We start from the raw sequence: 27,342 nt of genomic DNA, 5'->3' as shown, positions 1-27,342 counted from the left end.
CTAGCTTTTTCCATCGGATTGCCAGATGAAGTGTGATTCATAACCACAAAGAAAGTATTTCCACTGCTCCAGAGTCCAAGCTTTATACCACTCCAGCCGACGCTTGGCACTGCGCAGGGTGACCTTAGGCTTGTGTGCAGCTGCTCAGCCATGGAAACCCATTTCAGGAAGCTACAGACAAAAAGTTATTGAGCTGACACTGCATTCAGAGGCAACTTGGAAATCGGTAGTGAGTGTTGCAAACGAAAATACGATTTTTACACTATGGGCTTCAGCACTCTGCGGTCCTGTTCTGTAAGCGTCTGTGGCCTACCACTTCACAATAACAGCACTTACAGCTGACCGGGGCAGCTCTAGCAGGGTAGAAATTTCACTAACTGAATTGTTGGGTGCCACTTTGAAAGTCACTGAGCTCTTCAGTAAGGCCATTCTACTGCCAATGTTTTTCGATGGAGATTGCGTGGCTGTGTGCCCAATTTTATACACCCGTCAGCAATAGGTGTGGCTGAAATATCCACAAATTTGAAGGGGTGTCCACAAAGTTTTGTATATACAGTGCCTTCGGAAAGTATTTCGACACCTTGACTTGTTCCACATTTTTTGTTACATTACAGTCCAATTCTAAAATAGATTTTTTTTTTTAAATACAATCTACCCACAATACCCCATCATGACAAAGCAAAAGCAGGTTTTAATTTTTGGCTAATTTATCATTTAAAAAAAACAGAAATACCTTATTTACATAGGAATTCAGACCCTTTACTAGACTCGAAATTGAGCTCAGGCACATGCTGTTTCCATTGAACGTCCTTGTTTGTTTCTACAACTTGATTGGAGTGCGCCTGTGGTAAATTCAATTGATTGGACATGCTCTGGAAAGGCACACACCTGTCCATATAAAAAGGTGCCACAGTTGACAGCGTATTTCAGAGCAAAAACCAAGCCACGAGGTCGAAGGAATTGTCCGTAGAGCTCAGAGACAGGATTGTGTCGAGCTCGGCACAGATTTGGGGAAGGGTACCAAAACATTTCTGCATCATTGAAGGTCCCCAAGAACACAGTGGCCTCCATCAATCTTAAACGGAAGAAGTTTGGAACCACCAAGACTCTTCCTAGAGCTGGCCGCCCAGCCAAACTGAGCAATCTGGAGAAAAGGGCCTTGGTCAGGGAGGTGACCAAGAACCCGATGGTCACAGAGAGTTCTCGAGTTTCTCTGTGGAGATGGTTTTACTTCTGGAAGGTTTTCCCATCTCTGATGCACCAAATCAGGCCTTTATGTTACAGTGGCCAGACGGAAGCCACTCCTCAGTAAAAGGCACATGACAGCCTGCTTGGCATTTGCCAAAAGGCACCTAAAGACTCTCAGACCACAAGGAACAAGAGACTCTGGTCTGATGAAACTAAGATTGAACAAGCGTCAAGTCTGAAGGAAACCTGGCACAATTCCTACGGTGAAGCATTGTGGTGGCAGCATCATGCTGTGGGGATGTTTTTCAGTGGCAAGTACCTGGGAGACCAGTCAGGATCATGGCTAAGATGACTAGAGCACAGAGATCCTTGACAAAAACCTGCTCCAGAGTACTCAGGACCGCAGACTGGGCTGAAGGTTCACCTTCCAACAGGACAATGACCCTAAAGCACACGGCCAAGACAACACAGGAGTGGCTTCAGGACAAGTCACTGAATGTCCTTGAGTGGTCCAGCCAGAGCCCGGACTTGAACCCGATCCAACATCCCTGGAGAGACCTGAAAAAAAAGGCTGTGCAGCAACGGTCAGAAGAATGGGAGAAACTGTCCAAATACGTGTGTGCCAAGCTTGTAGCGCCATACCCAAGAAGACTCAAGGCTGTAATCGGTGCCAAAGGTGCTTCAACAAAGTACTGAGTAAATGGTTTGAATTAGGGATGCACGATATACCGGTGAACATACCAGAAATTGGCCAATATTAGCTAAAAATGCCAACATCAGTATCGGCCCAATGTCTAGTTTAACGCCGATGTTAAAAACCGATGTCAAAGGTACCATGCATACCTATATAACGTAATAACGCCACATAAAATGTTGCGCTTCACGTGCAACACAGCATTCCTAACCTAGCCCACAAGATCTGCTGTGTGGATCGAGCAGTCAGCAAGTCAAGCAGTCATTTGAAAGAGTAAGAACATTTCGGCGAGGCAACTCAAAGGCGAAATCCAATTAAGCCAAGATAATGGAATTCAGTTCTCTGTCGTGGGTGATGTTGACTTTCGCCGACTGGTCGAGCACCTGTACACACTACCAAGCACGCCATTTTTCAAATGTTGCCCTACCGGAGTTACACAGTAATCAGTAAGCGTCACTGGAATTAGCTTCACAACATACATACTGTGGAATGCGTCACTGCAATTAGTAAGCGTCACTGCAATTAGCTTCACAACATACATACATACTATGGAATCCCATTACTTTGTGTGTCAAAAAAGATACTGTAGCACTGTACCAAAAAACGTCTGCAAACAAGCGAACACCAGCCACGAACGATGTGTTTACAATAAAGCATAATTTGTTTGACTGCAACTTCTAGGGTAGCTAGCTTTAGCTTGGTACCTAACTAGCACCAATACAACCAGCCTGAAAACAATGACCAGTAGAAAAAGCAGCCAGTTAGCTTCATCTGGCTAGTGAGGCTCAACCGGACCAGGTTGTGAAGCTAGCCACAATAAGGCACAAAGTGGAATTTGCGGTTGTGCTGTGAAAATAAAAGTACATCATTGACAGTGATGCAAATGAACACAAATTGTAGAATTATGTCATGCTTTTATTTTGAAGGCTAACTGCAAAGTCCAGTATTGTGACTAATCCTTATTGTGGCTAACTTCACATAGCCTGGGTCAGACCACCATTAATCAAATAAGAACTGTCTTATGAATTAGGGTTATTTTAGATGATACCGAGCTAACTATAGCTACTGAAACAGATTGTTTGCATCCATGAGCTAGCTGGCTTTTTTTTATGACCAGCACTATAAGGTGCGTGAGACAACTTTACCAGCATCATAGCATAGGTATCATTGTGACATATGAAATACGAGTGAAACTGTAATCAATGTGTAATAACTACGTAAAAAATTATTCACATTCATTTAAATTGTGTGACGTGCAGTCATATTCCTGATTGGTCAACAAGCTTATTTGGCACGTCAAATAATGTAATTTGACGTGTAGCTTTTTTGACACACGAAGACCCAAACGGCGTTCCCAAAAAATTCTGGTTGAGAATGAAACGACTGAACAAATGAAAAAAAGAAAAAAAATCTTATTTACAATGACGGCCCGGACGACGCTGGGCTAATTATGCGCCGCCCTATGGGACTCCCAATCACGGCCGGATGTGATACAGCCTGGATTTGAACCAGGGACTGTAGTGATGCCTCTTGCACTGAGAAGCAGTGCCTTAGAACGCTGCGTCCATGTGTAGGTGTTAACTATTTAACTGTACTAGAATGGTTAAAAGACCACTAAATTTAAAATGTCTGTATCGGTTTTTTTAGGCAAGGAAAATATTGGATATCGGCCAAAAATGTCAGATCAGTGCATCACTAGTCTGAACAATTATGTAAATATGATATTTGCACAATTTTCTAAAAACAGGTTTTTCGTTTTTCATTATGATGTAGTGTGTAGATTGATGATGAAAAAAACAATTTAATCCATTTTAGAATAAAATAACAAAATGTGGAAAAATCAAGGGGTCTGAATATTTTCCAAATGCACTGTATAATAATGTATTTTCTGCTGCAATAACTTTTATTAAAAAGTTTATTCCCCTTTTGTAATACCTGTATTGGCAATCATCGACAACAAGATCATATGATCTGTATCGACCCGGTATTTCCCTTACCTTCCAATCTGGGCTCACCAAGTATCTCCAACTCTGGCTCCTCCTCTGCCATATCATTCACTTCACTCTCCTCATCACCCCCTCCATGGACCTTCCTCTCTTCCTCATTCTCCTCCATCTCCTGGTCCTCTCGCTGTAGTACTGCCGGCTCGGCCGCCTGGGGCTGGGAGTGAGGGTTGAGTGAGGGGGCTGGGGGCTAAGGGCTGGGGGCTGCAGGGTGGTCGGTGTGAGCGGGGCCTGGCTGGGTTGGTCTTGGGACTGGGGTGGGGGAGAAGGTGGGGGCTGCTGAAGCGAGGCCAGCTGCGGCGTGTCGTAGAGAGCTGAGATGGCCGAGGAGATGCTTTTCTGCAGGTCCTGGTTCTTGCCCACCGAATCCTCCTCGTCTGAGGAGAACGAGGGCAGCGTCTCCAAGTTCCTCTTCAGCTCGTCGTCCAGGGTGCGCTTGCAGGGACTGGGGCAGCCCCCTAGGCCGCTGTTGCTCTTGCCCTCACCGAACTGAGGCAGTGTTGGAGGGGGTGCCGGGGACAGGGGACAGAGTCCGTCAGATTTGAGAGGGGAGACGCCACTGTTTCCTGATTGCATTTCCAAGCCCGGAGGTCTTTTTCCCGACTTGAGGAAGTCCATGAAGGAGGCCATGCAGCCTGATTTCTCATTCCCCTGAGAGAGACAGAGAGGGAGAGGTTACGGGGGGAATAGAGAGTGAGAGAAAATAGACAGTTCCTAAGAGAGGGAAATACTGGTTTCCCTCTTCATTTGACGAGCTAGGGCTAACATTTTGTCACATACAACATGCAGGATTAACCATAATTGCTGACTGATTGAGTGGCCAAACAGAGAGTAATAGTCCCTTACCCTTCCATCCATCCCCTCGCCATCCACTCCGTCACTCTGTATCTGGCTCTTCTGCTTGCTCTTGTCCTGGGTCCTGTGGGAGTCGACCCCTTCGCACAGGGGTCCAGGACTTAGGCCAAGGGAGGGAGCAGAGCCCACTGAGCCGTCTGATAGAGCGGGGTCCGTGCCGGACAGAGAGTCGGTCCTCAGCAGGGCTTCGGAAGAGGACATGGAGCCGATGGGCAGTTTGATCTAAGACAGGAAAAACGGCGGAAATGTTTGATTAAAATGCGAAATAATAAAATAGATAAATAAAATAGAGTAAAGTACAATACAGAAAACTTGGCTATTCCCACCACCTAAAGGAACATTACACTCAAATTAAAAGTTGTCAGATGTATTTGGAACTCAAAAGGAGTCTGATGTCCATATGCAATCGCATCCCATGTCATCGGTTATGTTGATCCATATTTACAAGATGTGGTTTAATCTTGACAGACTACTTTAAAGATCTGAAACCATTTGACAAACTTTGATTTAAAAGTGTAATGTCCCTTTAAGTATAAGCCTGCAATGACATGGGACAGAAGGTAGCCTAGCGGTTAGAGCGTTGGACTAGTAACCGAAAGGTTGCAAGATTGAATCCCCGGGCTGACAAGGTACAAATCTGTCGTTCTGCAACTGAACAAAGCAGTTAACCCACTGTTCCTAGGCTGTCATTGAAAATAAGAATTTGTTTTTAACTGACTTGCCTAGTTAAATAAAAGTCAAATAAAAAAAATGACCAACATTTCCCCCTGGGAATTAACAAAGCTCAGTTCCATTATCCACGCCCACCTTGAGATGCGGTATGGGCTCCTGATGCTGTGGGGGTGGAGCCTGGTGGTGAAGTTGATGCTGTTGCCGATTAAGGTGGTGTTGCTGCATCTGCTCCTTCCCAGTTATCTCCATAAACATGTCGTCTCTCCTCCCTCTCCCTCGGCCTCCGCCACCACCACGGCCCCTGCTCCGTTTAACCTCAATTCCTCCTCCATACCCACTTCCTGCTTCGGTTCCTCCTCCCATCTCACCTCCCATCATTCCACGGGGGGCGTGCTGCTCGGGCTGCGGGCGAATGCGAGGCCTACCCCTGGGCCTTGGAGGCCCTGCTCTCTTTGGCTTGGTGGGCTTACGGCCCCTCTTCTTGGGCCCGTCATGCGGCAGGAGCTGGGGAGGGGGGCAGAGGGAGTGGTAGAAGTCGAGGTCGCCCATGAGGGGGCTGAGCGTGCCTCCTCCTCCGGCCCCCCCTCCTGTCTTACGGCAGCTGGAGACCAGGTCGGGGAGGTGGTCAGGGAGCCGTCGGCTGTTCAGACGGATGTCCGCTGGCTGGTTGTCCTTGTCCTCATCATCCTCAAACTCGTACTCCTGCGCGTAGTTCTTTTTGGGCAGTGTGTTGGGGTCTCGGCGCTCCTTGAGCAGGTGGAACGAGCTGGACTTGAGGAGCTTCTTGGGGCGCGATGAGCAGAAGATGGGCGAGGTGAGGCCTCCAGGCCCGGTGCCAGTTCCACCGGTGCACCCGCCTGGACTAGAGGACTGGATCAGGCCCAGCTGCGCCGTGTTAACAGTGGACGGCAGCTCATCCAGGTCCAGGGTGCGGTTGCCGGACTCGGGAAGCCTGTGGCAGTATTGCCCATAGCCCTGGTCGCCCAGCATTTCATACCCGGCTCCTCCGCTTCCCCCTCCTGAATTATCCTTCATGGGCTCCTCATGGCCCCCTCCTGGTCCCTCCTGGTTCATCTCCTCCTGCACTGGGCCAGCGCCACCGGCACAGCTCGACTTGGAGAAGTCGTCTGAGCAGAACATGTCCTCCATGCCGGGGAAGAAGGAGCGGTCCTCGTCCTGCAGGAGCGAGTCCGGGAAGCAGATAGAGGTGAGTGTGACAAAGCGGTTCTGGCTCTGACCACAGCTTTTCTCCACAGGGCTGACCGTGTCGAATGGGTGCTGCTCGGTGCGCTGATGCTGGTCTATTTGGACCTGCTGACCTGGGGTGAGCTGGGACGGGTGTGATTGGGACTCCTGTTGCTGGGAGTGGGTGGAGGGAAGGGGCTGGGGGTGAGTATGAGCCTGGGGGTGAGCGTGGCCATGGGAGTGGGGGTGGTGCCCCGAGTGGCTTTGCTGGTGGTGGGAGTTGGGGTGTTGATGGTGTTGGGGGAGGTGATGCACATGCAAGGGGGCGGATAAGCCCATGTCGGGCTCAGAGAGGAACGAGTGGAGCTCCGAGGCGGAGTGTTGAGGGTGGTGGGACGAGAGCCTCTGCTGCTCTTGCTGCTGCTGCCTGTGGCGCTCTCCGCCTCTTCCTCCTGCACCTCCTCCTCCTCCTCCTCCTCTCCTCTCCTCCACTCCCCCTCCGTCCGCACTGGAGGTCTGGGAGAGCGAGCGGTCAAGCATGTCCAGGGAGGACACCACCGAGCTCTGCTGTCGCTGCTTGGACTGGCTCTGGTCTTGCCGAGGAGGTCCGTGGTTGTAGTGAGCCGCTGCCGCTGCAACCTCCAAAGCCTGGGACTGGAGTTGTAGCTGAAGCTGGGATGCCTGCTGGGTCTGGGACTGGTGTTTGCCCGCGCCCATTCTCCCTGCAGCTCCATCCATCATAGCTTGTTGCTGGCCCACTGAATGCTGCTGCTGATGGGGCTCCATCTTGTTGCGAGTGGTGTGGGACAGCACAGACTGGAGCAGGTGGGGCGGCTGGTGGGACTGGTCTGTGGGGGAATCCATGAGAGAGGCCGAGGACTGAGAGTGCTGTTGCACCTCGGGGTTCTTGCGAGGGTACACCAGCTCGGAGCGCTCTTGTGGATTCTTCTGCAGCTCCATGTGAGCGTGGGACTGTAGGTGGGTGTGAGAGGTGGCGTGTTGCTGCTGCGCGTGGGAGGAGTGTTGGGGGCCCAGGGAGTGCTGGGAGTACGGGTCGCTCCGGCCGTAGTGCACCACCGACCCCAGGGAGTCGTGGTGGTGTAGATGGGGGTGGCTTTGCTCGGCACCTCCTCTTCCGCCACTCCTGCCACCGCCTTCACTGTCATTCCTCTGTTGTTGTTGTTGTTGATGTTTCTTGAGAGACATCTCCAGCTGGCTGTCTAGGCCCGTGACCGCACCCCCAGATCCGGCACCGGCACTGGAGGTGGCGCTGTGGGTGCGGATGACGCTCTGGAGGTGGTACCTCTCCTCAGAGCTCTTGCCGAGCTCGTAGGACGACAGCCCCTTGCCGCCATCCGTGGTAGAGGGGACAGGCTGCAGAGGTGCCTGTTGTTGGGCCGTCTGTTGAGGTTGTTGCTGCTGGGAGTGATGATGGGACGCCTGGGGTGTGGGACTGGCCTGGGCTTGGAGAAGGTGCTGGATCAAAAAGTCGTCATCATCGTCCACATCCTCTTGAGACCTCTGGGAGCCCACACCTAGCATGCGGCTGGAGTCGGACTTGGTCTTGTTGGCGGTGGGGTGGTAGGACTGGGACTGGGGACCTCTGGTGTCGGGGTAGCCCTGAGGGGAGGAGATGAAGGTGGGAGAGAGGACAGAGGAGATGTATTTGTTGGAGGCCGTTCCTCCAGGGGACTGGGTGGGGCAGGCAGGGGTGGGGGAGTGCAACCCTGGACGGATGATCCCAGAGTTAGCCGACGGAGAGGGGATAGACTCAGGGATATGGTAAGGCCCTACTCTGGCGCCACCTCCTCTCTCATTGGCCATACTACTCCCAGCTCCTCCAGAACCGGAGTTCCCACTTCCTGCGGTGCTGCTACCACCGCCTCCTGAGGTTCCGCCCACCGACGACCCGCTCGACTGTAAAAGAGCTGGAGAGTGGCCTGGGCCGTAACCCAGCGATGGACATCCCGCTCCGCCCAGGGAGGAGGGGACGGACCCATAGGCAGAGTCAGCCCCGTAGACCACATCAGCCGAGTACGACTGGCTTCGCCCTCCCAGGCTTCCATAGCCTTTTCTTCCACCGGCTGAGCTCAGGTCCTGGGCCTGAGGGGAGCTGAAACCGCCATAGGACTGGGGTAGGTGGGAGGGAGGGGGCTGGTTGGGAGAGTATGACTGGTTCTGCTGTTGTGGCGGGGTTTGGCCTGTGAGAGCGGTGGCGGGGGTTTCACTGGGGGCACGGGTGAGCCGTAGCCTGAGAGGCTGTGTTTGGGTAAGGGCTGCTGGACAGATGTGGAAGAGGTAGGAGGGGCTTGCTGCTGGGGAGCTGGAGCACTCTGAGGGGGAGGCTGCTGTCTAGACGGGGCCGAGCTGGAGCTGGAGGGGGGGAGTGAGTTGGAGGGGTGGGCTCCCGAGGCAGAGGAGGAAGAGGAGGTCGTTGAAGAGCTGGAGGACGCAGAAGGGGGCGTGTGAGGGGTACGGGAGGAGGACGCCGAGGTGGTCGAGGAGTAGCCGTTGCTAGAGTTGCTCTTGGCGCCCTTTCCTGCTGCTGAAGATGAGGTGGAGATCGAGTAGGGGGGCTGGATGATGGGCCGGTACACCTGTTCCGTCCGGGAAGAGGCCTTGTGGTCCGAGGGGCTCTGGTCACCCAGGGGGCTGCAAGAGAGTCCGGCCTGCCTGTGGTGGGCGATCTGCTGGTACCCAGCCCCGCCACAGCTGAGGTAATGCTGCAGGGAGTGGGCCGCTGAGGAGGAGAGCTGGGACTGGGACGGCGTGGGCCGCTGGTAGTGCTTGATCACGCTGTCCTGCCGGGGCACAGCCCTCTCCTGGATCGAGTTAGACTGGGCCTGAGCTTGGGCTGAGGAGAACACTGAGGCATTGTACAACTGGGAGGACTGGTCCTGCAGCTGAGAGGACAGCAGGTTGAACTGGTGGGACTGTAGGTGCCGCGCTGATGAGGCCTGGACCGACGAGGCGCCTGTGGGGTCCTGGCCGCCCCGGTAGGCTGTGGCGGCGCCCTGGGAGGGCAGGAGGCGGTCAAAGCCCAGGCTGGACTGAGAGGGACCCTTGATATGCAACAGAGGGTCGTGGGGGGATAGGAGTCCGTTGGAGGTGGAGTTGAACGTGGGCGTGTCCTGGAGGGTGGGGAAGGAGCGGCTGGAGAAGGAGGCCGGGTGCTGATATGCGGACAGGGCCGAGGAAGAGGTGAAGGAGCCCGAGCCGGGGAGGGGCCCGGAGATGAAGAGCTCAGAAGGGGCAGGGGTGTGTATCGCTGTCAGGGCCAGATAGAGACAAGACGACTATTATTCAAAGCCCATCAACAGAAAAAAACTGACAAGCATGACTAAATAATTGTACCCCCAACCACTCCCTTAACAAGTAAAAAGCAAAAATAATACAATATGCAAATGAAACCAACATAATCTCACCAATAATGCGGACATTGAAAGAGGAATGACAATTTGATAGAACCTGTGAGGCGTTGGAAATGTGAACGACTTTTGCCACCCCGTTTTGAATGTCAACACAGGGCTGGTCACATGCTCACCCGTCTGCCAGGACGGCGTGCGGAACTGGGAGAGGAGGGAGGAGGCGGAGGGAGGAGCCTGGGGACCTCGCTGTGACTCCAGAGCGGAGATCAGATTCATGACCGAAGCATCTGGACCAGAGGGGCTGGCATGGTGCAGACCTGTTTCAAACAGTCCAGAGAGACCTGATGGGACAACAAATACAACCATGAGTAAACCATGACCACCATTTCCCTTTTCACAGATTATGCAAACTCAACAGGGCATTTAGAGAGATTGCTATATCTATGTGATTAAATGGCATAACTGGGATGAATAGGTCAAGAAGTGTCCATTACAACATAATACAATGATGTAATCCAAACAGATGTTATTAATCTGACAAGTTACCAGGTAAAATACAGGTTTTTCCTGCACACACACAAAAGGGGTTTCCATAGAAACTTAATTTTTCAGTGGCTGCAACCTTAGTGCCAGCAGCATGGCCAGTCATAACACCTGTACTGTGGCGACACAATTAATGGTGTGTGACATATCCCTCACCCAAACTCCGTCCTGCTCCCCAAGCCCCGCCTTGGCCAGAGCTGCCTGGGTGGTGATTGGTCGAATAGCCCTGCAGAGGATGGGGAGTGCCGTAGGTTTGTCGATGGAGAAGTTCCGACTCGGGGTGTGATGATCTGGAACTTCCATAGACGAGACTAGGGAGGAGAAGAGGTCATTTATTCAACTGTTCAAGTCCAATTGCCTTCATTTTCCTAAACCTTTGTTCAAAAGGTGACCTCTGGGAGACCCCACTAAATTTAAACAGATGCAAACCCTATGTAAATAGGCCTACAATGTAAATACACTGAGAACACCGTTTAGCTTGAAGGTCATGACTAACTACAGCACACTCTTCAGAAAACTAAGATCTTAAAGTTATTCAGATGCATTAGTCAACTTCCATCCTAATAAAATGATTACTGTAGCTCACCATTCTTCAAATTGTAAGAATTTAGAATAGTAGACTATGATTACACAAAATCAACTCCGAATGAATACTAAAATATGATTGCCATCTTAATGCCTGTTGTAGACTTCCTTTACAATTCCTGTGTCCAAGATATTTTACCAACACATGACTTTATTCATGGACCTACAATATGGAAGCCCATTAACACCACCCAAAAAATGACTTGATACCATCTCAAAAATGTTATACCATGTCAATTGAGGTAAATCATAGGCCTACATACAGGATATGTTTCTTCATTAGTAGCATTGTGTGGTGTATTCCAACTATCCACATTGCAGAGATCAGCACAGCAATCAAACACAGGCTGACAGAGCTTGCTTTATGCAGGGTTGCATCGTATAGGTCTACAGTGCATTCAGAAAGTATTCAGACCCCTTCCCTTTTTCCACATGTTGTTCTGTTAGACTTATTCTAAAAAATAATTACATAAAATTTTTCCTCATCAATCAAACACAATACGCCTTCATGACAAAGAAAAAAACAGGTTTAGAAATGTAGGCAGAAATACCATTTTTCCATAAGTATTCAGACCCTTTGCTATGAGACTCGAAATTGAGCTCAGGTACATCCTGTTTCCATGGATCATCCTTAATGTTTAATGTTTCTACAACTTGATAAAAAATAAAAAATAAACTATTTCACCTTTATTTAACTAGGCCAGTAAGTTAAAATCAAATTCTTATTTACAACGACGACCTACCGTGGAACTGTGGGTTAACTGCCTTCAGGGGCAGAACAACATATTTTTACTTTGTCAGCTCGGGGATTCAATCCAGCAACCTTTTGGTTTCTGGCCCAATGCTCCAACCACTAGGCTACCTTGGATTCCACCTGTGGTAAATTCAATTGATTGGACATGATTTGGAAAGGCAAACACTTTTCTATATAAAATGGTCCCAAAGTTGACCGTGCATGTCAGAGCAAAAACCAAGGCATGAGGTTGAAGGAATTGTCCGTAGAGCTCCGGGACAGGATTGTGTCGAGGAACAGATCTGGGGAAGGGTACAACAAAAATGTCTGCAGCATTGAAGGTCCCCGGGAACACAGTGGCCTCCATCATTCTTAAATGGAAGAAGTTCTATTCGCCAACGTGCAATCACTGGAAAACAAACTCGCTGATCTACAGTCGAGACTATCCTTCCAACGGGACATTAAAAACTGTAATATTTTATGCTTCACAGTCGTTGTCGCAGAATGACACGGATAGATGGCTGTTTTTTCTGTGTATCACCAGGACAGAGTAGCTACGTCTGGTAAGATGCATTTGTCAATAACTGCAGGTGCGCAATGACTAATGTTAAAGAAGTCTCGAGGTATTGCTCGCCTGAGGTAGAATACCTCATCATAAGCTGAACACCACACTATCTCTATTATTCGTAGCCATCTATATACCACCACAAACAGATGCTGGTACTAAAACGGCACTCAGGGAACTAGAAAAGGCCTTAAGATTTTGAGTGAAAACCTCCTTCCATCAGCAAGGGCATTGAAGATGAAACGTGGCTGGGTCTTTCAGCATGACAATGATCCCAAACACACCGCCCGGGCAACGAAGGAGTGGCTTCGTAAGAAGCATTTCAAGGTCCTGGAGTGGCCTAGCCAATCTCCAGATCTCAACCCCATAGAAAATCTTTGGAGGGAGTCCGTGTTGCCCAGCAACAGCCCCAAAACATCACTGCTCTAGAGGAGATCTGCATGGAGGAATGGGCCAAAATACCAGCAACAGTGTGTAAAAACCTTGTTAAGACTTACAGAAAACATTTGACCGCTGTCATTGCCAACAAAGGGTATATAACAAAGTATTGAGAAACTTGTGTTATTGACCAAATACTTATTTTCCTCCAATTTGCAAATAAATTAATTCATCATTCACTACAATGTGATTTTCTGGTTTTATTTTTCTCATTTTGTCTGTCATAGTTGAAGTGTACCTATGATGAAAATTACAGGCCTCTCATCTTTTTAAGTGGGAGAACTTGCACAATTGGTGGCTGACTAAATACTTTTTGCCCCACTGTATATGTACACACACACACACACACAACGTCGACCGATTATGATTTTTCAACGCCGATAACGATAATTGGAGGACCAAAAAAGCCAAAACCGATTTTTGTTGTTGAAATTTTAAAATTAAAATAATGACAATTAAAACAATACTGAATGAACACTTATTTTAACTTAAATTTAATACATCAATAAAATCAATTTAGCCTCAAATAAATAATGAAACATGTTCAATTTGGTTTAAATAATGCAAAAACAAAGTGTTGGAGAAGTAAAAGTGCAATATGTGCCATGTAAAAAAGTTAACGTTTAAGTTCCTTGCTCAGAACATGAGAACATATGAAAGCTGGTGGTTCCTTTTAACATGAGTCTTCAATATTGCCAGGTAAAAGTACAATTGTACTTTTAAATTCCGTAAAGTTAGTGTGAAAGAGGTGAACAAATGATTGTTGTCTATCACCAATGACAAGCCACCGGGGTCTGACAACTTAGATGGAACATTACTGAGGATAATAGCAGACAATATTGCCACTCCTATTTGCCATATCTTCAATTTAAGCCTACTAGAAAGTGTGTGCCCTCAGGCCTGGAGGGAAGCTAAAGTCATTCCGCAACCCAAGAATAGTAAAGCCCCCTTCAAAGGCTCAAATAGCCAACCAATCAGCCTATTACCAACTTCTAATTGTGTTTGACCAGGTACAATGCTATTTCACAGTAAACAAATTGACAACAGAATTTCAGCATGCTTATAGGGAAGGACACACACCAAGCAAAGCACTTACACAAATTACATGATTGGCTGAGAGAAATTGATGATAAAATTATTGTAGGGGCTGTCTTGTTAGATTTCAGTGGAGCTGTTGACATTATGGATCATAGTCTGCTGGTGGAAAAATGTATGTGTAATTCCTTTACACCCCATGCTATAATGTTGATAGAGTTACTTGTCTAACAGAACACAGAGGGTGTTCTTTAATGGAAGCCTATCAAATATAATCCAGTCAGAATCAGGAACTCCCCAGGGTAGCTGTCTCGGCCCCTTGTTTCTTTCAATTTTAACTAACGACATGCCACTGACTGAGTAAATCTAGAGTTTCTAGCAACAAATGACTGCAACACTCAACAAAGAACTGCAGTAAGTTTCAGAGTGGGTGGCAAGGAATAAGTTAGCCCTCAATATTTCTAAACCTAAAATATTTGTATTTGGAACAAAACACTCACTAAACCCTAAACCTCAACTAAATCTTGTAATAAGTAATGTGGAAATTGAGCAAATTGAGATGACTAAACTGCTTGGAGTAACACTAGATTGTAAACTGTCATGGGCAAAACATATCAATGCAGTAGTAGCTAAGTTGGGGAGAAGTCCGTCTATAAAAAAAAGCGATGCTCTGCCTTCTTAACACCATCAACAAGGCAGGTCCTACAGGCCCAAGTTGTCGCACCTTGACTACTGTTCAATTGTGTGGTCATGTGCGACAAAAAAGGATTTAACAAAATTGTAATTGGCTAAGAACAGGGCAGCACGGATGGCCCTTGGATGTATACAGAGCGATAATATTAATCAAATGCATGACAATCTCTCCTGGCTGAAAGTGGGAGGAGAGATTGACTTCATCACTACTTTTATTTATGAGAGGTTTTGACATGTTGAATTCATTCAATTCAATTCGGACACCCATGCATACCCCACAAGAAATGCCAGAAGAGGTTTCTTCACAGTCCCCAAGTCCAGAAGAATATGGGAGGCACGCAGTACTACATAGAGCCATGACTACATGGAACTATTCCACATCAAGTAACTAACGCAAGCTGTGAAATTTTATTTAAAAATAGATTAAAAATACCTCACGGAACAGCGGGGACTGCAACACAAACATTGGCACACACACATGGATTTTGTCATGTAGATATGTGGCAGTGGAGGAGTAGGGGCCTGAGGACACACAGTGTTGTGAAATCTGTGAATGTATTGTAATGTTATAAAATTGTATAAACTGCCTTAATTTTGCTGGACTCCAGGAAGCGTAGCTAATAGGGATCCATAATAATCCATTGGATCCATTGACTCCCGCAAAGGCGGAGGTGTTGCTAACATTTACGATAGCAAATTTCAATTTCTTGTCATGAAATCTATACAGCCTACTCAATCACTTTTTATAGCTATTGTTTACAGGCCTCCTGGGCCATATACAGCGTTCCTCATTGAGTTCCCTGAATTCCTATCGGACCTTGTAGGCATAGCAGATTTTTTATTTTATTTTACTAGGCAAGTCAGTTAAGAACAAATTCTTATTTTCAATGACGGCCTAGGAACAGTGGGTTAACTGCCTGTTCAGGGGCAGAACGACAGATTTATACCTTGTCAGCTCGGGGATGCAACCTTTCGATTACTAGTCCAACGCTCTAACCACTAGGCTACCCTGCCGCCCCAGATAATGTTCTAATTTTTGGTGACTTTAATATTCACATGGAAAAGTCCACAGACCCACTCCAAGAGGCTTTCGGAGCCATCATCGACTCAGTGGGTTTTGTCCAACATGTCTCTGGACATACTCACTGTCACAGTCATACTCTGGACCAAGTTTTGTCCCATGGAATAAATGTTGTGGATCTTAATGTTTTTCCTCATAATCCTGGACTATCGGACAACCATTTTTTATGTTTGCAATTGCAACAAATAATCTGCTCAGACCCCAACCAAGGAGCATCAAAAGTCGTGCTATAAATTCACAGACAACTCAAAGATTCCTTGATGCCTTTCCAGAATCCCTCTGCCTACACAAGGACGTCAGAGGACAAAGATCAGTTAACCACCTAACTGAGAAACTCAATTGAACCTTTAACCAAAATACCTTAGATGGAGTTGCAACCCTAAAAACATTTCTCATGAGAAATTAGCTCCCTGGTATACAGAAAATACCTGAGCTCTGAAGCAAGCTTCCAGAAAATTGGAACGGAAATGGGTGCCACACCAAACTGGAAGTCTTCCGACTAGCTTGGAAGGACAGTACCGTGCAGTATCGAAGATCATCCTATTTCAAGGTTTTACTGCTAACTTACAAAGCATTACATGGGCTTGCTCCAACTCATCTTTCTGATTTGGTCCTGCCGTACATACCTACACGTACGCTCCGGTCACAAGACGCAGGCCTCCTAATTGTCCCTAGAATTTCTAAGCAAACAGCTGGAGGCAGGGCTTTCTCCTATAGAGCTCCATTTTTATGGAATGGTCTGCCTACCCATGTGAGAGACGCAAACTCGGTCTCAAACTTTAAGTCTTTACTGAAGACTCATCTCTTCATTGGGTCATATGCTTGAGTGTAGTCTGGACCAGGAGTGTGAAGGTGAACGGAAAGGCTCTGGAGCAACGAACCGCCCTTGCTGTCTCTGCCTGGCCGGTTCCCCTCTTTCCACTGGGATTCTCTGCCTCAAACCCTATTACAGGGGCTGAGTCACTGGCTTACTGGAGCCCTTTCATGCCATCCCTAGGAGGGGTGCGTTACTTGAGTGGGTTGAGTTACCGATGTGATCTTCCTGTCTGGGTTGGCTCCCCCCCCTTGGGTTGTGCCGTGGCGGAGATATTTGTGGGCTACACTCGGCCTTGTCTCAGGATGGTAGGGTGGTGGTTGAAGACAACCCTCTAGCGGTGTGGGGGCTGTGCTTTGGCAAAGTGAGTGGGGTTATATCCTTCCTGTTTGGCCCAGTCCAGGGGTATCATCGGATGGGGCCAGTGTCTCCTGACCCCTCCTGTGTCAGCCTCCAGTATTTATGCTGCAGTAGTTTGTGTGTCGGGGGGCTAGAGTCAGTTTGTTATACCTGGAGTACTTCTCCTGTCTTATCCGGTGTCCTGTGTGAATTTAAGTATGCATGCTCTCTCTAATTCTCTCTTTCTCTCGGAGGACCTGAGCCCTAGGACCATGCCTCAGGACTACCTGGCATGATGACTCATTGCAGTCCCAGTCCACCTGGCCGTGCTGCTGCTCCAGTTTCAAATGTTCTGCCTGCGGCTATGGAATCCTGACCTGTTCACCGGACGTACTACCGGTCCCAGACCTGCTGTTATCAACTCTCTAGAGACAGCAGGAGTGGTAGAGATACTCTTAATGATCGGCTATGAAAAGCCACCTGACATTTACTCCTGAGGTGCTGACTTGCTGCATCCTCGACAACTACTGTGATTATTATTATTTGACCATGCTGGTCATTTATGAACATTTGAATATCTTGGCCATGTTCAGTTATAATCTCCACCCGGCACAGCCAGAAGAGGACTGGCCACCCCTCATAGCCTGGTTCCTCTCTAGGTTTCGGCCTTTCTATGGAGTTTTTCCTAGCCATCGTGCTTCTACACCTGCATTGCTTGCTGTTTGGGGTTTTAGGCTGGGTTTCTGTACAGCACTTTGAGATATCAGCTGATGTACGAAGGGCTATATAAATACATTTGATTTGACTCACTGATGAATAACGATGATGAGCGATCGGCAAAGGCAACCTTTGGGCATCACGGCTCAGTAAGAAATGATATATACACACACACATACATAGTTGAAGTCGGAAATTTGCATCCACCTTAGCCAAATACATTTAAACTCAGTTTTTCACAATTCCAGACATTGTTTTAGGTCAGTTCGGATCACCACTTCACTTTAAGAATGTGAAATGTCAGAATAATAGTAAAGAGTTATTTCAGCTTTTATTTTTTTCATCACATTCCCAGTGGGTCAGAAGTTTACATTCACTCAATTAGTATTTGGTAGCATTGCCTTTCTAGAACTCCCCCTTCGACAGGCAGAGTCAACAAACAATACGTGGCGGGTTTTCGGTTCACCCTGACATTTCCATTCCTCTTCTGACAACAGAACGTGACCAAATGTTCACCAGGCACAGCAAGGGACGCCCGGACCATTATGCTATTCCAAGCATGTGTAACCGAAGAGAGATACCACGAGTGGGCACAGAATACATAGCATTCCTGCTGTGGGCGTCTATTTCAGCACCGTTTCGCGCTGCTCTGAGACAAGCCTGCAGAAACAAAAATGTTAAAATATTCCATTTTATGTGTTAAGCAAGTCATGTCTGCTGAATAATCAAGTTAGATTTCTCCAGAAATATAATTCTAAATAACAAACCGTCTTTATTTACAAATTAGTGAGAATGTCTCACCCCATGTTCAAGAATTGCCTTTTTCCTCACTCACTCTCGGTTAAATGAAAACAAAATCTCCAAAATGTTGTTACATTTTAAAGAAAGCAATTATTATTAATTAATTTAGAATGATATCAAAAGCCCCTCCGATATTCAGATATTCTCACAGATCGTAATGAAAAATGCCCCTTAGATATCAATAGACTCCTCCAATCCTCTAAATGTAATTGTTGGCAGAGAAACAAATCATTGAAAAAAAAAATTATTTTTTTGGATACTGTTATAAATGGTGTAGGTCATTTATTTATAGAGCATATTGAAGTTAGAAGCAAAAAAACTATTTTACCACTGTTTCGCGTTGCTCTGAGACAAGCAAGTGACAGGGATTCTTTAGCTAAATAGCCCAGTGCTGTACTGCCGGATATCACGTTGTACAGCGCCATATTTTCCGTTCCATCCTAACAGAAACCCAGAGGGTTTTAAGTTTTTCATGGAATAGAAACACCATAATATTAATCAAATGAATGAAGTACCAGTCTAAAGTCTGGACACACCTACTCATTCCTGGATGTTTATTTTTACTATTTTCTACATTGTAGAATAATAGTGATGACATAACAACTATGAAATAACACATATGGAATCAGTTAAGAACAAATTCCTATTTACAAGGACAGCCTACTCCTTCCTCCCCAATGGGAAACCCCGGTCTCCCGCGTGCCCCGCATTCTGTAGTAGACATAGTCTGCTCTCCCTAATGTAAGGAATTAGGCACTTTCCCATGTTTACTACAGTACGTATTGTAGACTGCACAGTAGCCTAATAAACAATTAAACACATTTCGTTAACAAAATGTAACAATTGTAAAATAATCAGTTGGTCACCGGTTGAACTGATTCTACATTGAATTTAGTCTTTGAGATGCTCAAACAAATGTGTTTATCTGTAGTTTTTCTTCAACAAAAACACAACAGGCAAATGCATATGGGGTCCCAATGTCTAAATAGTGAAGGTAGGGATAGTTTAAACTGCAGTAGGATGGTTCTCAGAGGTGAGATAATCAGCCCATGGTTGGTGAATAGCACTTGGTTGGCACCTTCGATACCGATAACGTGATAGGCAGACGTGATCAGCAGAGAAAGTACACAAGTTTTGATTGGTTTACAGTTTATTACTCAGCTGCGTTTGCCTGTCCAGCAAGCAAAAATAAAAGTGTTTTGAAAAGAATTACAAGAATTGACATTGCCAAAAAACAGAAACGTGTTCAGAAGTAATAAATATAAACAATATGTAAAAACCAGCTTCTCGAGACAGATTGATCATCTCAAAAACTTAAGAAGATAGCTAGCTGAAGGGTTGGGCGGTATCCAGATTTTCATAGTCATACCATCCTTCTCTCATCCCGGGATTTATGGTATTACCAGCGTAGTACACAAGAGGGTGCAACAACAAAAAAACTCAGACCCCCATTGTGTGTTTATTACCAGAATGCTAACAAAATCTGCACAAGTAATAGCAAATATCAATGGAAGCTGCTAGCTAAATATGCTAATGAGCACAAACAAAAATAAACTAATTGCAAAGACATGCAATCCAGCTCAAAGTTATACATATGTAGGTAGGAGCTACCGAATGTCATTGTTGGCTGGTTTGGATATTGACAAGCGAATGTGAATGAGAGACATTGTTGACACAAGCTTGTCTGAAGGAAAAACTGTAATGGCGCTAAAGCAGCATGTGTCTGTGTGGAGTCGCTAGGGTAACAGGCCTGCCTGCTGGCCAAGAACAGAGGAGAAAAATGCAAGGAAATCAAGCAGCGGCAGCTGTTCAGATGTCAAAGCACTTTGGATGAGTTCTCAAACACAGCAAGAAGCAAACACTATATGATGTCACCTTATTAATTCAGCCACTTGATTAGATATCTGAGGGGTCGCGTCAACACAGAACTCTACATTTTTCCACGCAATAAATCATTATAAAATGCATTAGAAATATCATGATGCATTTTGTAAACGGAGATCAACAATTCTTCTTGTAATTTTTTACTTCAGTTGTAATTCTCCACTTGGTTAAGAATTCACAAAAAGGCCATTCTATCAGCAGACAGCGCTCTGACTGATGTGTAGCTACTTTTCTTGGTGTGGCCAGCCTACTTTTCTCCAGTAGATTTAAAGATGAACTTTAAGCAAATCAGTATGAAATGTAGCTGGCGACATTCTTTCTTTTATAAACATGATGTCCATGCATAGTTTTTGCAAAAATGTATTTTTTCATTGTAAGCTAATTTACTGGTTGCCATCTGATGAGAATGACATTTTCTGCCTAATGTGTTGCACTAATGTATTTTCTGTGAAGTTAAAACTGCAGTGCACATCCCTGATCATTATATTTAAGCAGCAAAAAAAACTATTGCCTTTTCAATATAAAACTCGACCACTGTCAATACACAGCTGGACTCCGGCTTTCTCTCGTTGCATTATTACCAAATAAACACGTGACTGGCTCTGTGGAACTACGGTAAGCTTCATAGTGTAACGACCATGGGTTCATAACCGCGGATATCGACTCTGCAGCTGAGCATGCTTTTGCAGCACGGTCGATAGCGTGCTGGACTTCGGGCTAGAAGGTCGAGGGTTCGAGGCCTGCTCCCTGCTGTTTCATTACATTGGTGTCAGAAGGGATCGGACCTTGCATCCACGACAGTGCATGTGCTTGACCGGTGAGCGCGTTCCTGTAAGACGTAGAGTCACAAGCTAGCGCGAGGACGCTGAAAGGAGGGAGTAGTGTATGACCCTGGTTTCATAAGCGCGGATATCGACTCGGCGTCTTGAGCATGCTTTTGCAGCACGGTCGATAGCACACTGGACTTCGGGCTAGTTCAAGACCTGCTCCATGCCTGTTTCATTACAATATTGTAAAATAATGTGACATGAAGAACTCGATCTGCTTTATCTCCTAGCGTATTGCACAAGTTGGCGGCAGGTATTTACTTAAAAAGTAACTACAAATATTTAAATGTATTTTAAAACTTCAATTAAATAGTTAACGGTATCGACAGTATTGAAAAACCATGCCATGTCCATTTCTAAATAACCCAGTATATGGTATATAGGGTGTACCGCCCAAGCCTACTAAATAGCCATGATTCGACCATGTACCATGCTAGCTTTTGTCATTAGCTAGGTAGCCTACTAGCTAGCAAACCAAATAATATCATGGTAGATATGGTATGATGGCATGATGTTGAAAACACTGATAAGATCAATCAAAATAAAGACTTAGCTACCTAATGTATTTGATCTGCTATCAAGACTGGGTGGAATGCATTTTAACTTAACTATGCACAACAACCTAGAGTTATGCAGTTATTTTAGGAGCCAATGTGTTGACTATCAACCATTATCGTTCTTCACAGCACCAAAGCTGGCAACATTCGACGACTGCCACCTCGCGCAAAATCACTGCAAGCAAACAATTTACAGTGTAACAACTTTGCTACATCACAGGCGGAAGCAGCTCAGTTAATATGTGAAACTAACGTATCAAGCTATGTCACAGGAGAAAAAAACTAGAAAGATACAAACTGGGCATTGTAATGACAGTTTCTTGCAAATGCAATAGTCTCGTGTGCATTTACCTATGAATAAGATATGGGCTGTTTTCATAGTCAATGTGTCAAACTATTCTAAAAGGATATACTACTATAATTATTCTAATGGTCCAGACATATACTCCAACCCACCCCCCTCTTTAACCCCCCGGTCTACCTAAAACCATGCTTTTAGTCTGTCAATCGCATTCTATACATTTTCAAGAGCTCTACAAGCTAGTCCACCACCCCCACACGGCTTGCTCCAAACCATTTAGAATACTGGTAACAACGCGATGCTGCCTGTAGGCAGGTTACAGATCGATGTCAATGTACCAAATGAACGACCAATCGATTACATACACGCAAAGAGAATGCAATATATTAGCTAGTGTGCAAACATTTGCAGGACTGGATCAATTGCTTACCTTGCTTTCGCTGATCTCTCATAACTCCATCCGGCTCCTGCGCCCAAATCACCGAACCCTGTTCCCGGGTAATTTCTATCCATTTTTCATTTATAAGAAATGTGTTACAAGGACGAAAACTCTAAGTATTATGAATTTTCACAGACTTGGGGTATCAGTCTTCCCCGTGATCGATTTTAGACTATTTTCCCCGTTTCATTACAAAATCATCGGGATTGGAAAACAGTATATTGAAAGAGAAATGGAGGGGAGGAGAAAACTGGACAAAAAGGGGGGTCAGGGGATGTACTCCAACCACCTCCAAAAATCAGTCTCTCCTTTCCTACACTTTCCTCAAAATATAATTTCCACAACTGCCAAATTGCAACGACGCTATACACGACCATGATAAATTATCGATAAATTGCAGAGAAACATTCATGCCGTATACCATTCCCTTTATTGCTAGAGCAAATGCATTGATCCGCGACTGAAAAGATTAACATCGATATCTCACGACTGTTCCGAATAGGATCAAACGATAAATGATCATAAATCACGATTACTGTTCTATTTAGCATGCAAAATGCCTTCCCATCCTGAAATCGTTGTGGGCTAGCAGATGCTACTAGTTAATAGCTAGCTAGCCCTGTCGACGCATCAAAATAAAACTGGGTTGCTATCTATATAGCCTTCTACCATTCCTTCTCCTTTTTTACATTACAAAATAATGATTACGACGATATCGCGACATCTGGAAACCATCATCTAAATTCCAAAAATCGATGAAGACGGAAAGTAGGCCTCGTTTTCTATATTTTTAGTCTTTTTCCTCGGAAGACGCCATTTTTGAAGGCGGCTGGCTCTCAATCCTTTCTCCCTCCCCTCACCCACCCACGTCGCTCAAACACAGGCGCACTGGGTCTGTTGTGTCCTCCATCCACCGGTTCTCACGGCTCGCCACTAGTTACCACAGTGGCAAAGTCAACACCCCCGCACATTTCCTCTTCTTCAAATCCTAACCTCAACCACACTGCTAACCTTATGACAAACCTTCAATCAAGACCAAAAAGCACGTTTTTGTTTTCATGATTTTTTACGATAAATCCCATTTCGACTTTGTAGCTGTAGGAACTAGTGGAAACCGTTCTCGTGAGAAGGGGAGGGGCTATACCAGTAGGGGCTGGATCCTCTGATGTTACATCCAGTATGGGGCATCCAGCTCAGAGTTACAACTTCCTGCAAAGCATCCGGATGAGTTTTACATACAGCACAGACTTACATGCAGCAGGATGTAACTAGGAACTGAGATACCTACTGCAGCCCTCATCCTCCACCCGTTCTGCCAGTCACGTTCTGTTAAAGGTCCCCAAAGCACACACATCTCTGGGTCGCTCCTCTTTTCAGGTCGCTGCAGCTTGCGATTGGAACGAGCAGCAACAAATACTGAAACTGGACAGTTTTATCTCAATCTCTTAATTCAAAGACTCAATCATGGACACTCTTACTGACAGTTGTGGCTGCTTTGTGTGATGTATTGTTATCTCTACCTTCTTGCCCTTTATGCTGTTGTCTGTGCACAATAATGTTTGTATCATGTTTTGTGCTGCTACAATGCTATGTTGTTGTATGTAGTTGTATGTAGTGTTGTGGTGCCTCTCTTGTCGTGATGTGTGTTTCGTCCTATATTTTTATTTTTAATCCCAGCCCTGTCCCCGCAGGAATCATTTTGCCTTTTGTTGAGCCGTCATTGTAAAATACGATTTTGCTCTTAACTGACCTGCTTAGTTAAAAAAAGATAAAAAAATAAAAACATAAAACAAAACCAGATGGAACACTTCAAAATAAAAATCCCCCGACATGTCATGCTAAAATAAAAAATAACAGTCCTTCAACTTCTCATGCCAAAATAAATCGTTATGTTTCCAATTTCAAAATTAAAGTCCCTCTATTTGTCATGCCAAAATAAGTCGTGCTGTTTCTAATTTCAAAATTAAAGTCCCTCGATTTGTCACGCTAAAATAAATCCTGAAACTCCCATTTCAAACAAAGTCTCGCAATTTGTCATTCCAATATAAAAGTTCTGCGATTTCCAATTTAAAAATAAGAATAAAATCAAATTTTATTTGTCACGTGTTCCGAATACAACAGGTATTACAGCGAAATGCTTACTTATAAGCCCTTAACCAACAATGCAGTTAAGAAAAATACCTACAAAAATAAATAAATAAAAAAGAAATAATTAAATAGCAGCAGTAAAATAACAATAGTGCGACTATATCCTGGGGGTACCCGTACAGAGTCAATGTGCAGGGGCACCGGTGTCAAGGTAATATGTACATGTTGGTAGAGTTATTAAAGTGACTATGCATTTTAATAACAGAGAGTAGCAGGTGCGTAAAGGGGAGGGGGCAATGCAAATAGTCTGGGTAGCCATTTGATTAGATGTTCAGGAGTCTTATGACTTGGGAGTAGAAGCTGTTTAGAAGCCTCTTGAACCTAGACTTGGCACTCCGGTACCACTCGCCATGTGGTAGCAGAAAGAAAAGTCCATGAATAGGGTGGCTGGAGTCTGAATATTTTTAGGGCCTTCCTCTGACACCACTTGGCATAGAGGTCCTGGATGGCAGGAAACTTGGCAGCGGTGATGAACTGGGCCGTACGCACTACCCTCTGTAATGCCGAGCAGGAGGCTGAGCAGTTGCCATACCAGGCAGTGATTCAACCTGTAAGGATGCTCTCGATGGTGCAGCTGTAGAACCTTTTGAAGGGCTGAGGACCCATGCCAAATCTTTTCAGTCTCCTGAGGGGGGATAGGTTTTATTGTGCCCTCTTCATGACTGTCTTGGTGTGCTTGGACCATGTTATTTTGTTGGTGATGTGGATGCCAAGGAACTTGAAGCTCTCAACTTGCTCCACCATAGCCCCATCGTGGAGAATGGGGAGGTGCTCGGTCCTCCTTTTCCTGTAATCCACAATCATCTCCTTTGTCTTGATCACGTTGAGGTAGAGGTTGTTGTCCTGGCACCACATGGTCAGGTCTCTGACTTCCTACCTATAGGCTGTCTTGTCATTGTCGGTGATCAAACCTAACACTGTTGTGTCATTGGCAAACTTAATGATGGTGTTGGAGTCATGCAGTTATGAGTGAACAGGGAGTACAGGAGGGGACTGAGCACGAGGGGCCCTCGTGTTGAGGATCAGGGTGGCGGATGTGTTATTACCTACCCTTACCACCTAGGGGCAGCCAGCCAGGAAGTCTAGGATCCAGTTGCAGAGGGAGGTGTTTAGTCTCATGGTCCTTAGTTCAGTGATGAGCTTTGAGTGCACTATGGTGTTGAACGCTGAGCTGTAGTCAATGAATAGCATTCTCACATAGTTGTTCCTTTTGTCCAGGTGGGAAAGGGCAGTGTGGAGGGCAATAGAGATTGCATCATCTATGGATCTGTTGGTGCGGTCTCCAAATTAGAATGGGTCTAGGGTTTCTGGGATAATGGTGTTGATGTGAGCCTTTCAAAGCACTTCAGGGCTACAGACGTGAGTGCTACGGGTCGGTAGTCATTCGGGTAGGTTACCTTAGTGTTCTTGGGCACAGGGACTATGGTGGTCTGCTTGAAACATGTTGATATTACAGACTCAGACAGGGAGAGGTTGAACATGTCAGTGAAGACACTTGCCAGTTGGTCAGCGCATGCTCAGAGGACACGTCCTGGTAATCAGTCTGGCCCTGCGGCCATGTGATTGTTGACCTGTTTAAAGGTCTTACATCGGCTGCAGAGAGCGTGATCACACAGTTGTCTGTAACAGCTGATGCTCTCATGCATGTTTCAGTGTTACTTGCCTCGAAGCAAGCATAGAAGTAATTTAGCTTGTCTGGTAGGCTCATGTCACTGGGCAACTCTCCCTTTGTAGTCTGTAATAGTTTGCAAACCCTGACACATAAGATGAGCGACGGAGCCGGTGTAGTACGATTCGATCTTAGTCCTGTATTGACGCTTTGCCTGTTTGATGGTTCGTCGGAGGGCATAGCAGGATGTTTTATAATCTTCCGGGTTAGAGTCCCGCTCCTTGAAAGTGGCAGCTCTACTCATTAGTTCAGTGCGGATGTTGCCTGTAATTCATGGCTTCTGGTTGGGGTATGTACGTACATTCACTGTGGAGACGACGTCATTGATGCACTTATTGATGAAGCCAGTGACTGATGTTGTGTTCTCCTCAATGCCATCGGAAGAATTCCCGAACATATTCCAGTCTGTGCTAGCAAAACAGTCCTGTAGCTTAGCATCTGCATCACTTGACCACTTTTTTATTGACGAGTCACTGGTGCTTCCCGCTTTAATTTTTGCTTGTAAGCAGGAATCAGGAAGATAGAATTATGGTCAGATTTGCCAAATGGACTGCTAGGGAGAGCTTTGTATGTGTCTCTGTGTGTGGTGTGAAGGTGGTCTAGAATAATTTATCTGGTTGTACATTTAGCATGCCAATAGAAATTAGATAAAACTGACTTATGTTTCCCTGCATTAAAGTCCCTGGCCACTAGGAGCATCACCTCTGGATGATCGTTTTCCTGTTTGGTTATGGCGGTACACATTGAGTGAGGTTTTAGTGCCAGCATCGGACTGTGGTGGAGTCCCTCGATTTGTCATACATTTTTATTCATGTATATTTTATTTCATTTCAATAGTAATATAAACCCCCAGGGGGGAATATCATAAAATTAATTATCAAGGCACAGATATACATTAAACACAAGATCATGCTGTTAACCCACCCCTTTTTGTTAGCTCAACTCATGTTAAGTGGCTTCTGAAATGAACGGACACATCTATTTTGGCTGCCGATCCATATACAAAGTACCCATAATCCAAAGATGACCTGATCAATGCCTGATACATATACAACAGTGTTTGTCTATCCAACCCCCAATCATATCCTACCACTGCCCTCATTATACTTTATTTCAATATACTCAACATGTCTCTTCCACGTAAGTCTCTTATCAAACCTCATACTTAAATACTTAAACTCAGACACCCTACCTACAGTGCCTTATAA

At 45.8% G+C, this 27,342-nt stretch overlaps 1 protein-coding gene across 1 annotated transcript in view; it reads right to left on the bottom strand.

The window, feature by feature from the left end:
• Nucleotides 1-22,840, bottom strand: part of LOC135523940 (proline-rich protein 12-like) — a 50,633-nt gene extending 27,793 nt beyond the window's left edge. Inside the window, 8 exon segments of the mRNA XM_064950970.1 lie at nucleotides 3,880-4,065; nucleotides 4,068-4,536; nucleotides 4,732-4,962; nucleotides 5,548-8,822; nucleotides 8,825-9,865; nucleotides 10,142-10,306; nucleotides 10,665-10,819; nucleotides 22,309-22,840. Coding sequence (XP_064807042.1) covers nucleotides 3,880-4,065; nucleotides 4,068-4,536; nucleotides 4,732-4,962; nucleotides 5,548-8,822; nucleotides 8,825-9,865; nucleotides 10,142-10,306; nucleotides 10,665-10,819; nucleotides 22,309-22,391 — 5,605 coding nt within the window. The 5' untranslated portion in view covers nucleotides 22,392-22,840.
• Nucleotides 22,841-27,342: the final 4,502 nt, after the last annotated feature.

The sequence above is a fragment of the Oncorhynchus masou genome, chromosome 31 (genome assembly GCF_036934945.1).
Source record: "Oncorhynchus masou masou isolate Uvic2021 chromosome 31, UVic_Omas_1.1, whole genome shotgun sequence".
NCBI lineage: Eukaryota > Metazoa > Chordata > Actinopteri > Salmoniformes > Salmonidae > Oncorhynchus > Oncorhynchus masou.
Note: the sequence above shows the minus strand (reverse complement) of the source record. Positions and strands in the feature narration are given on the sequence as shown.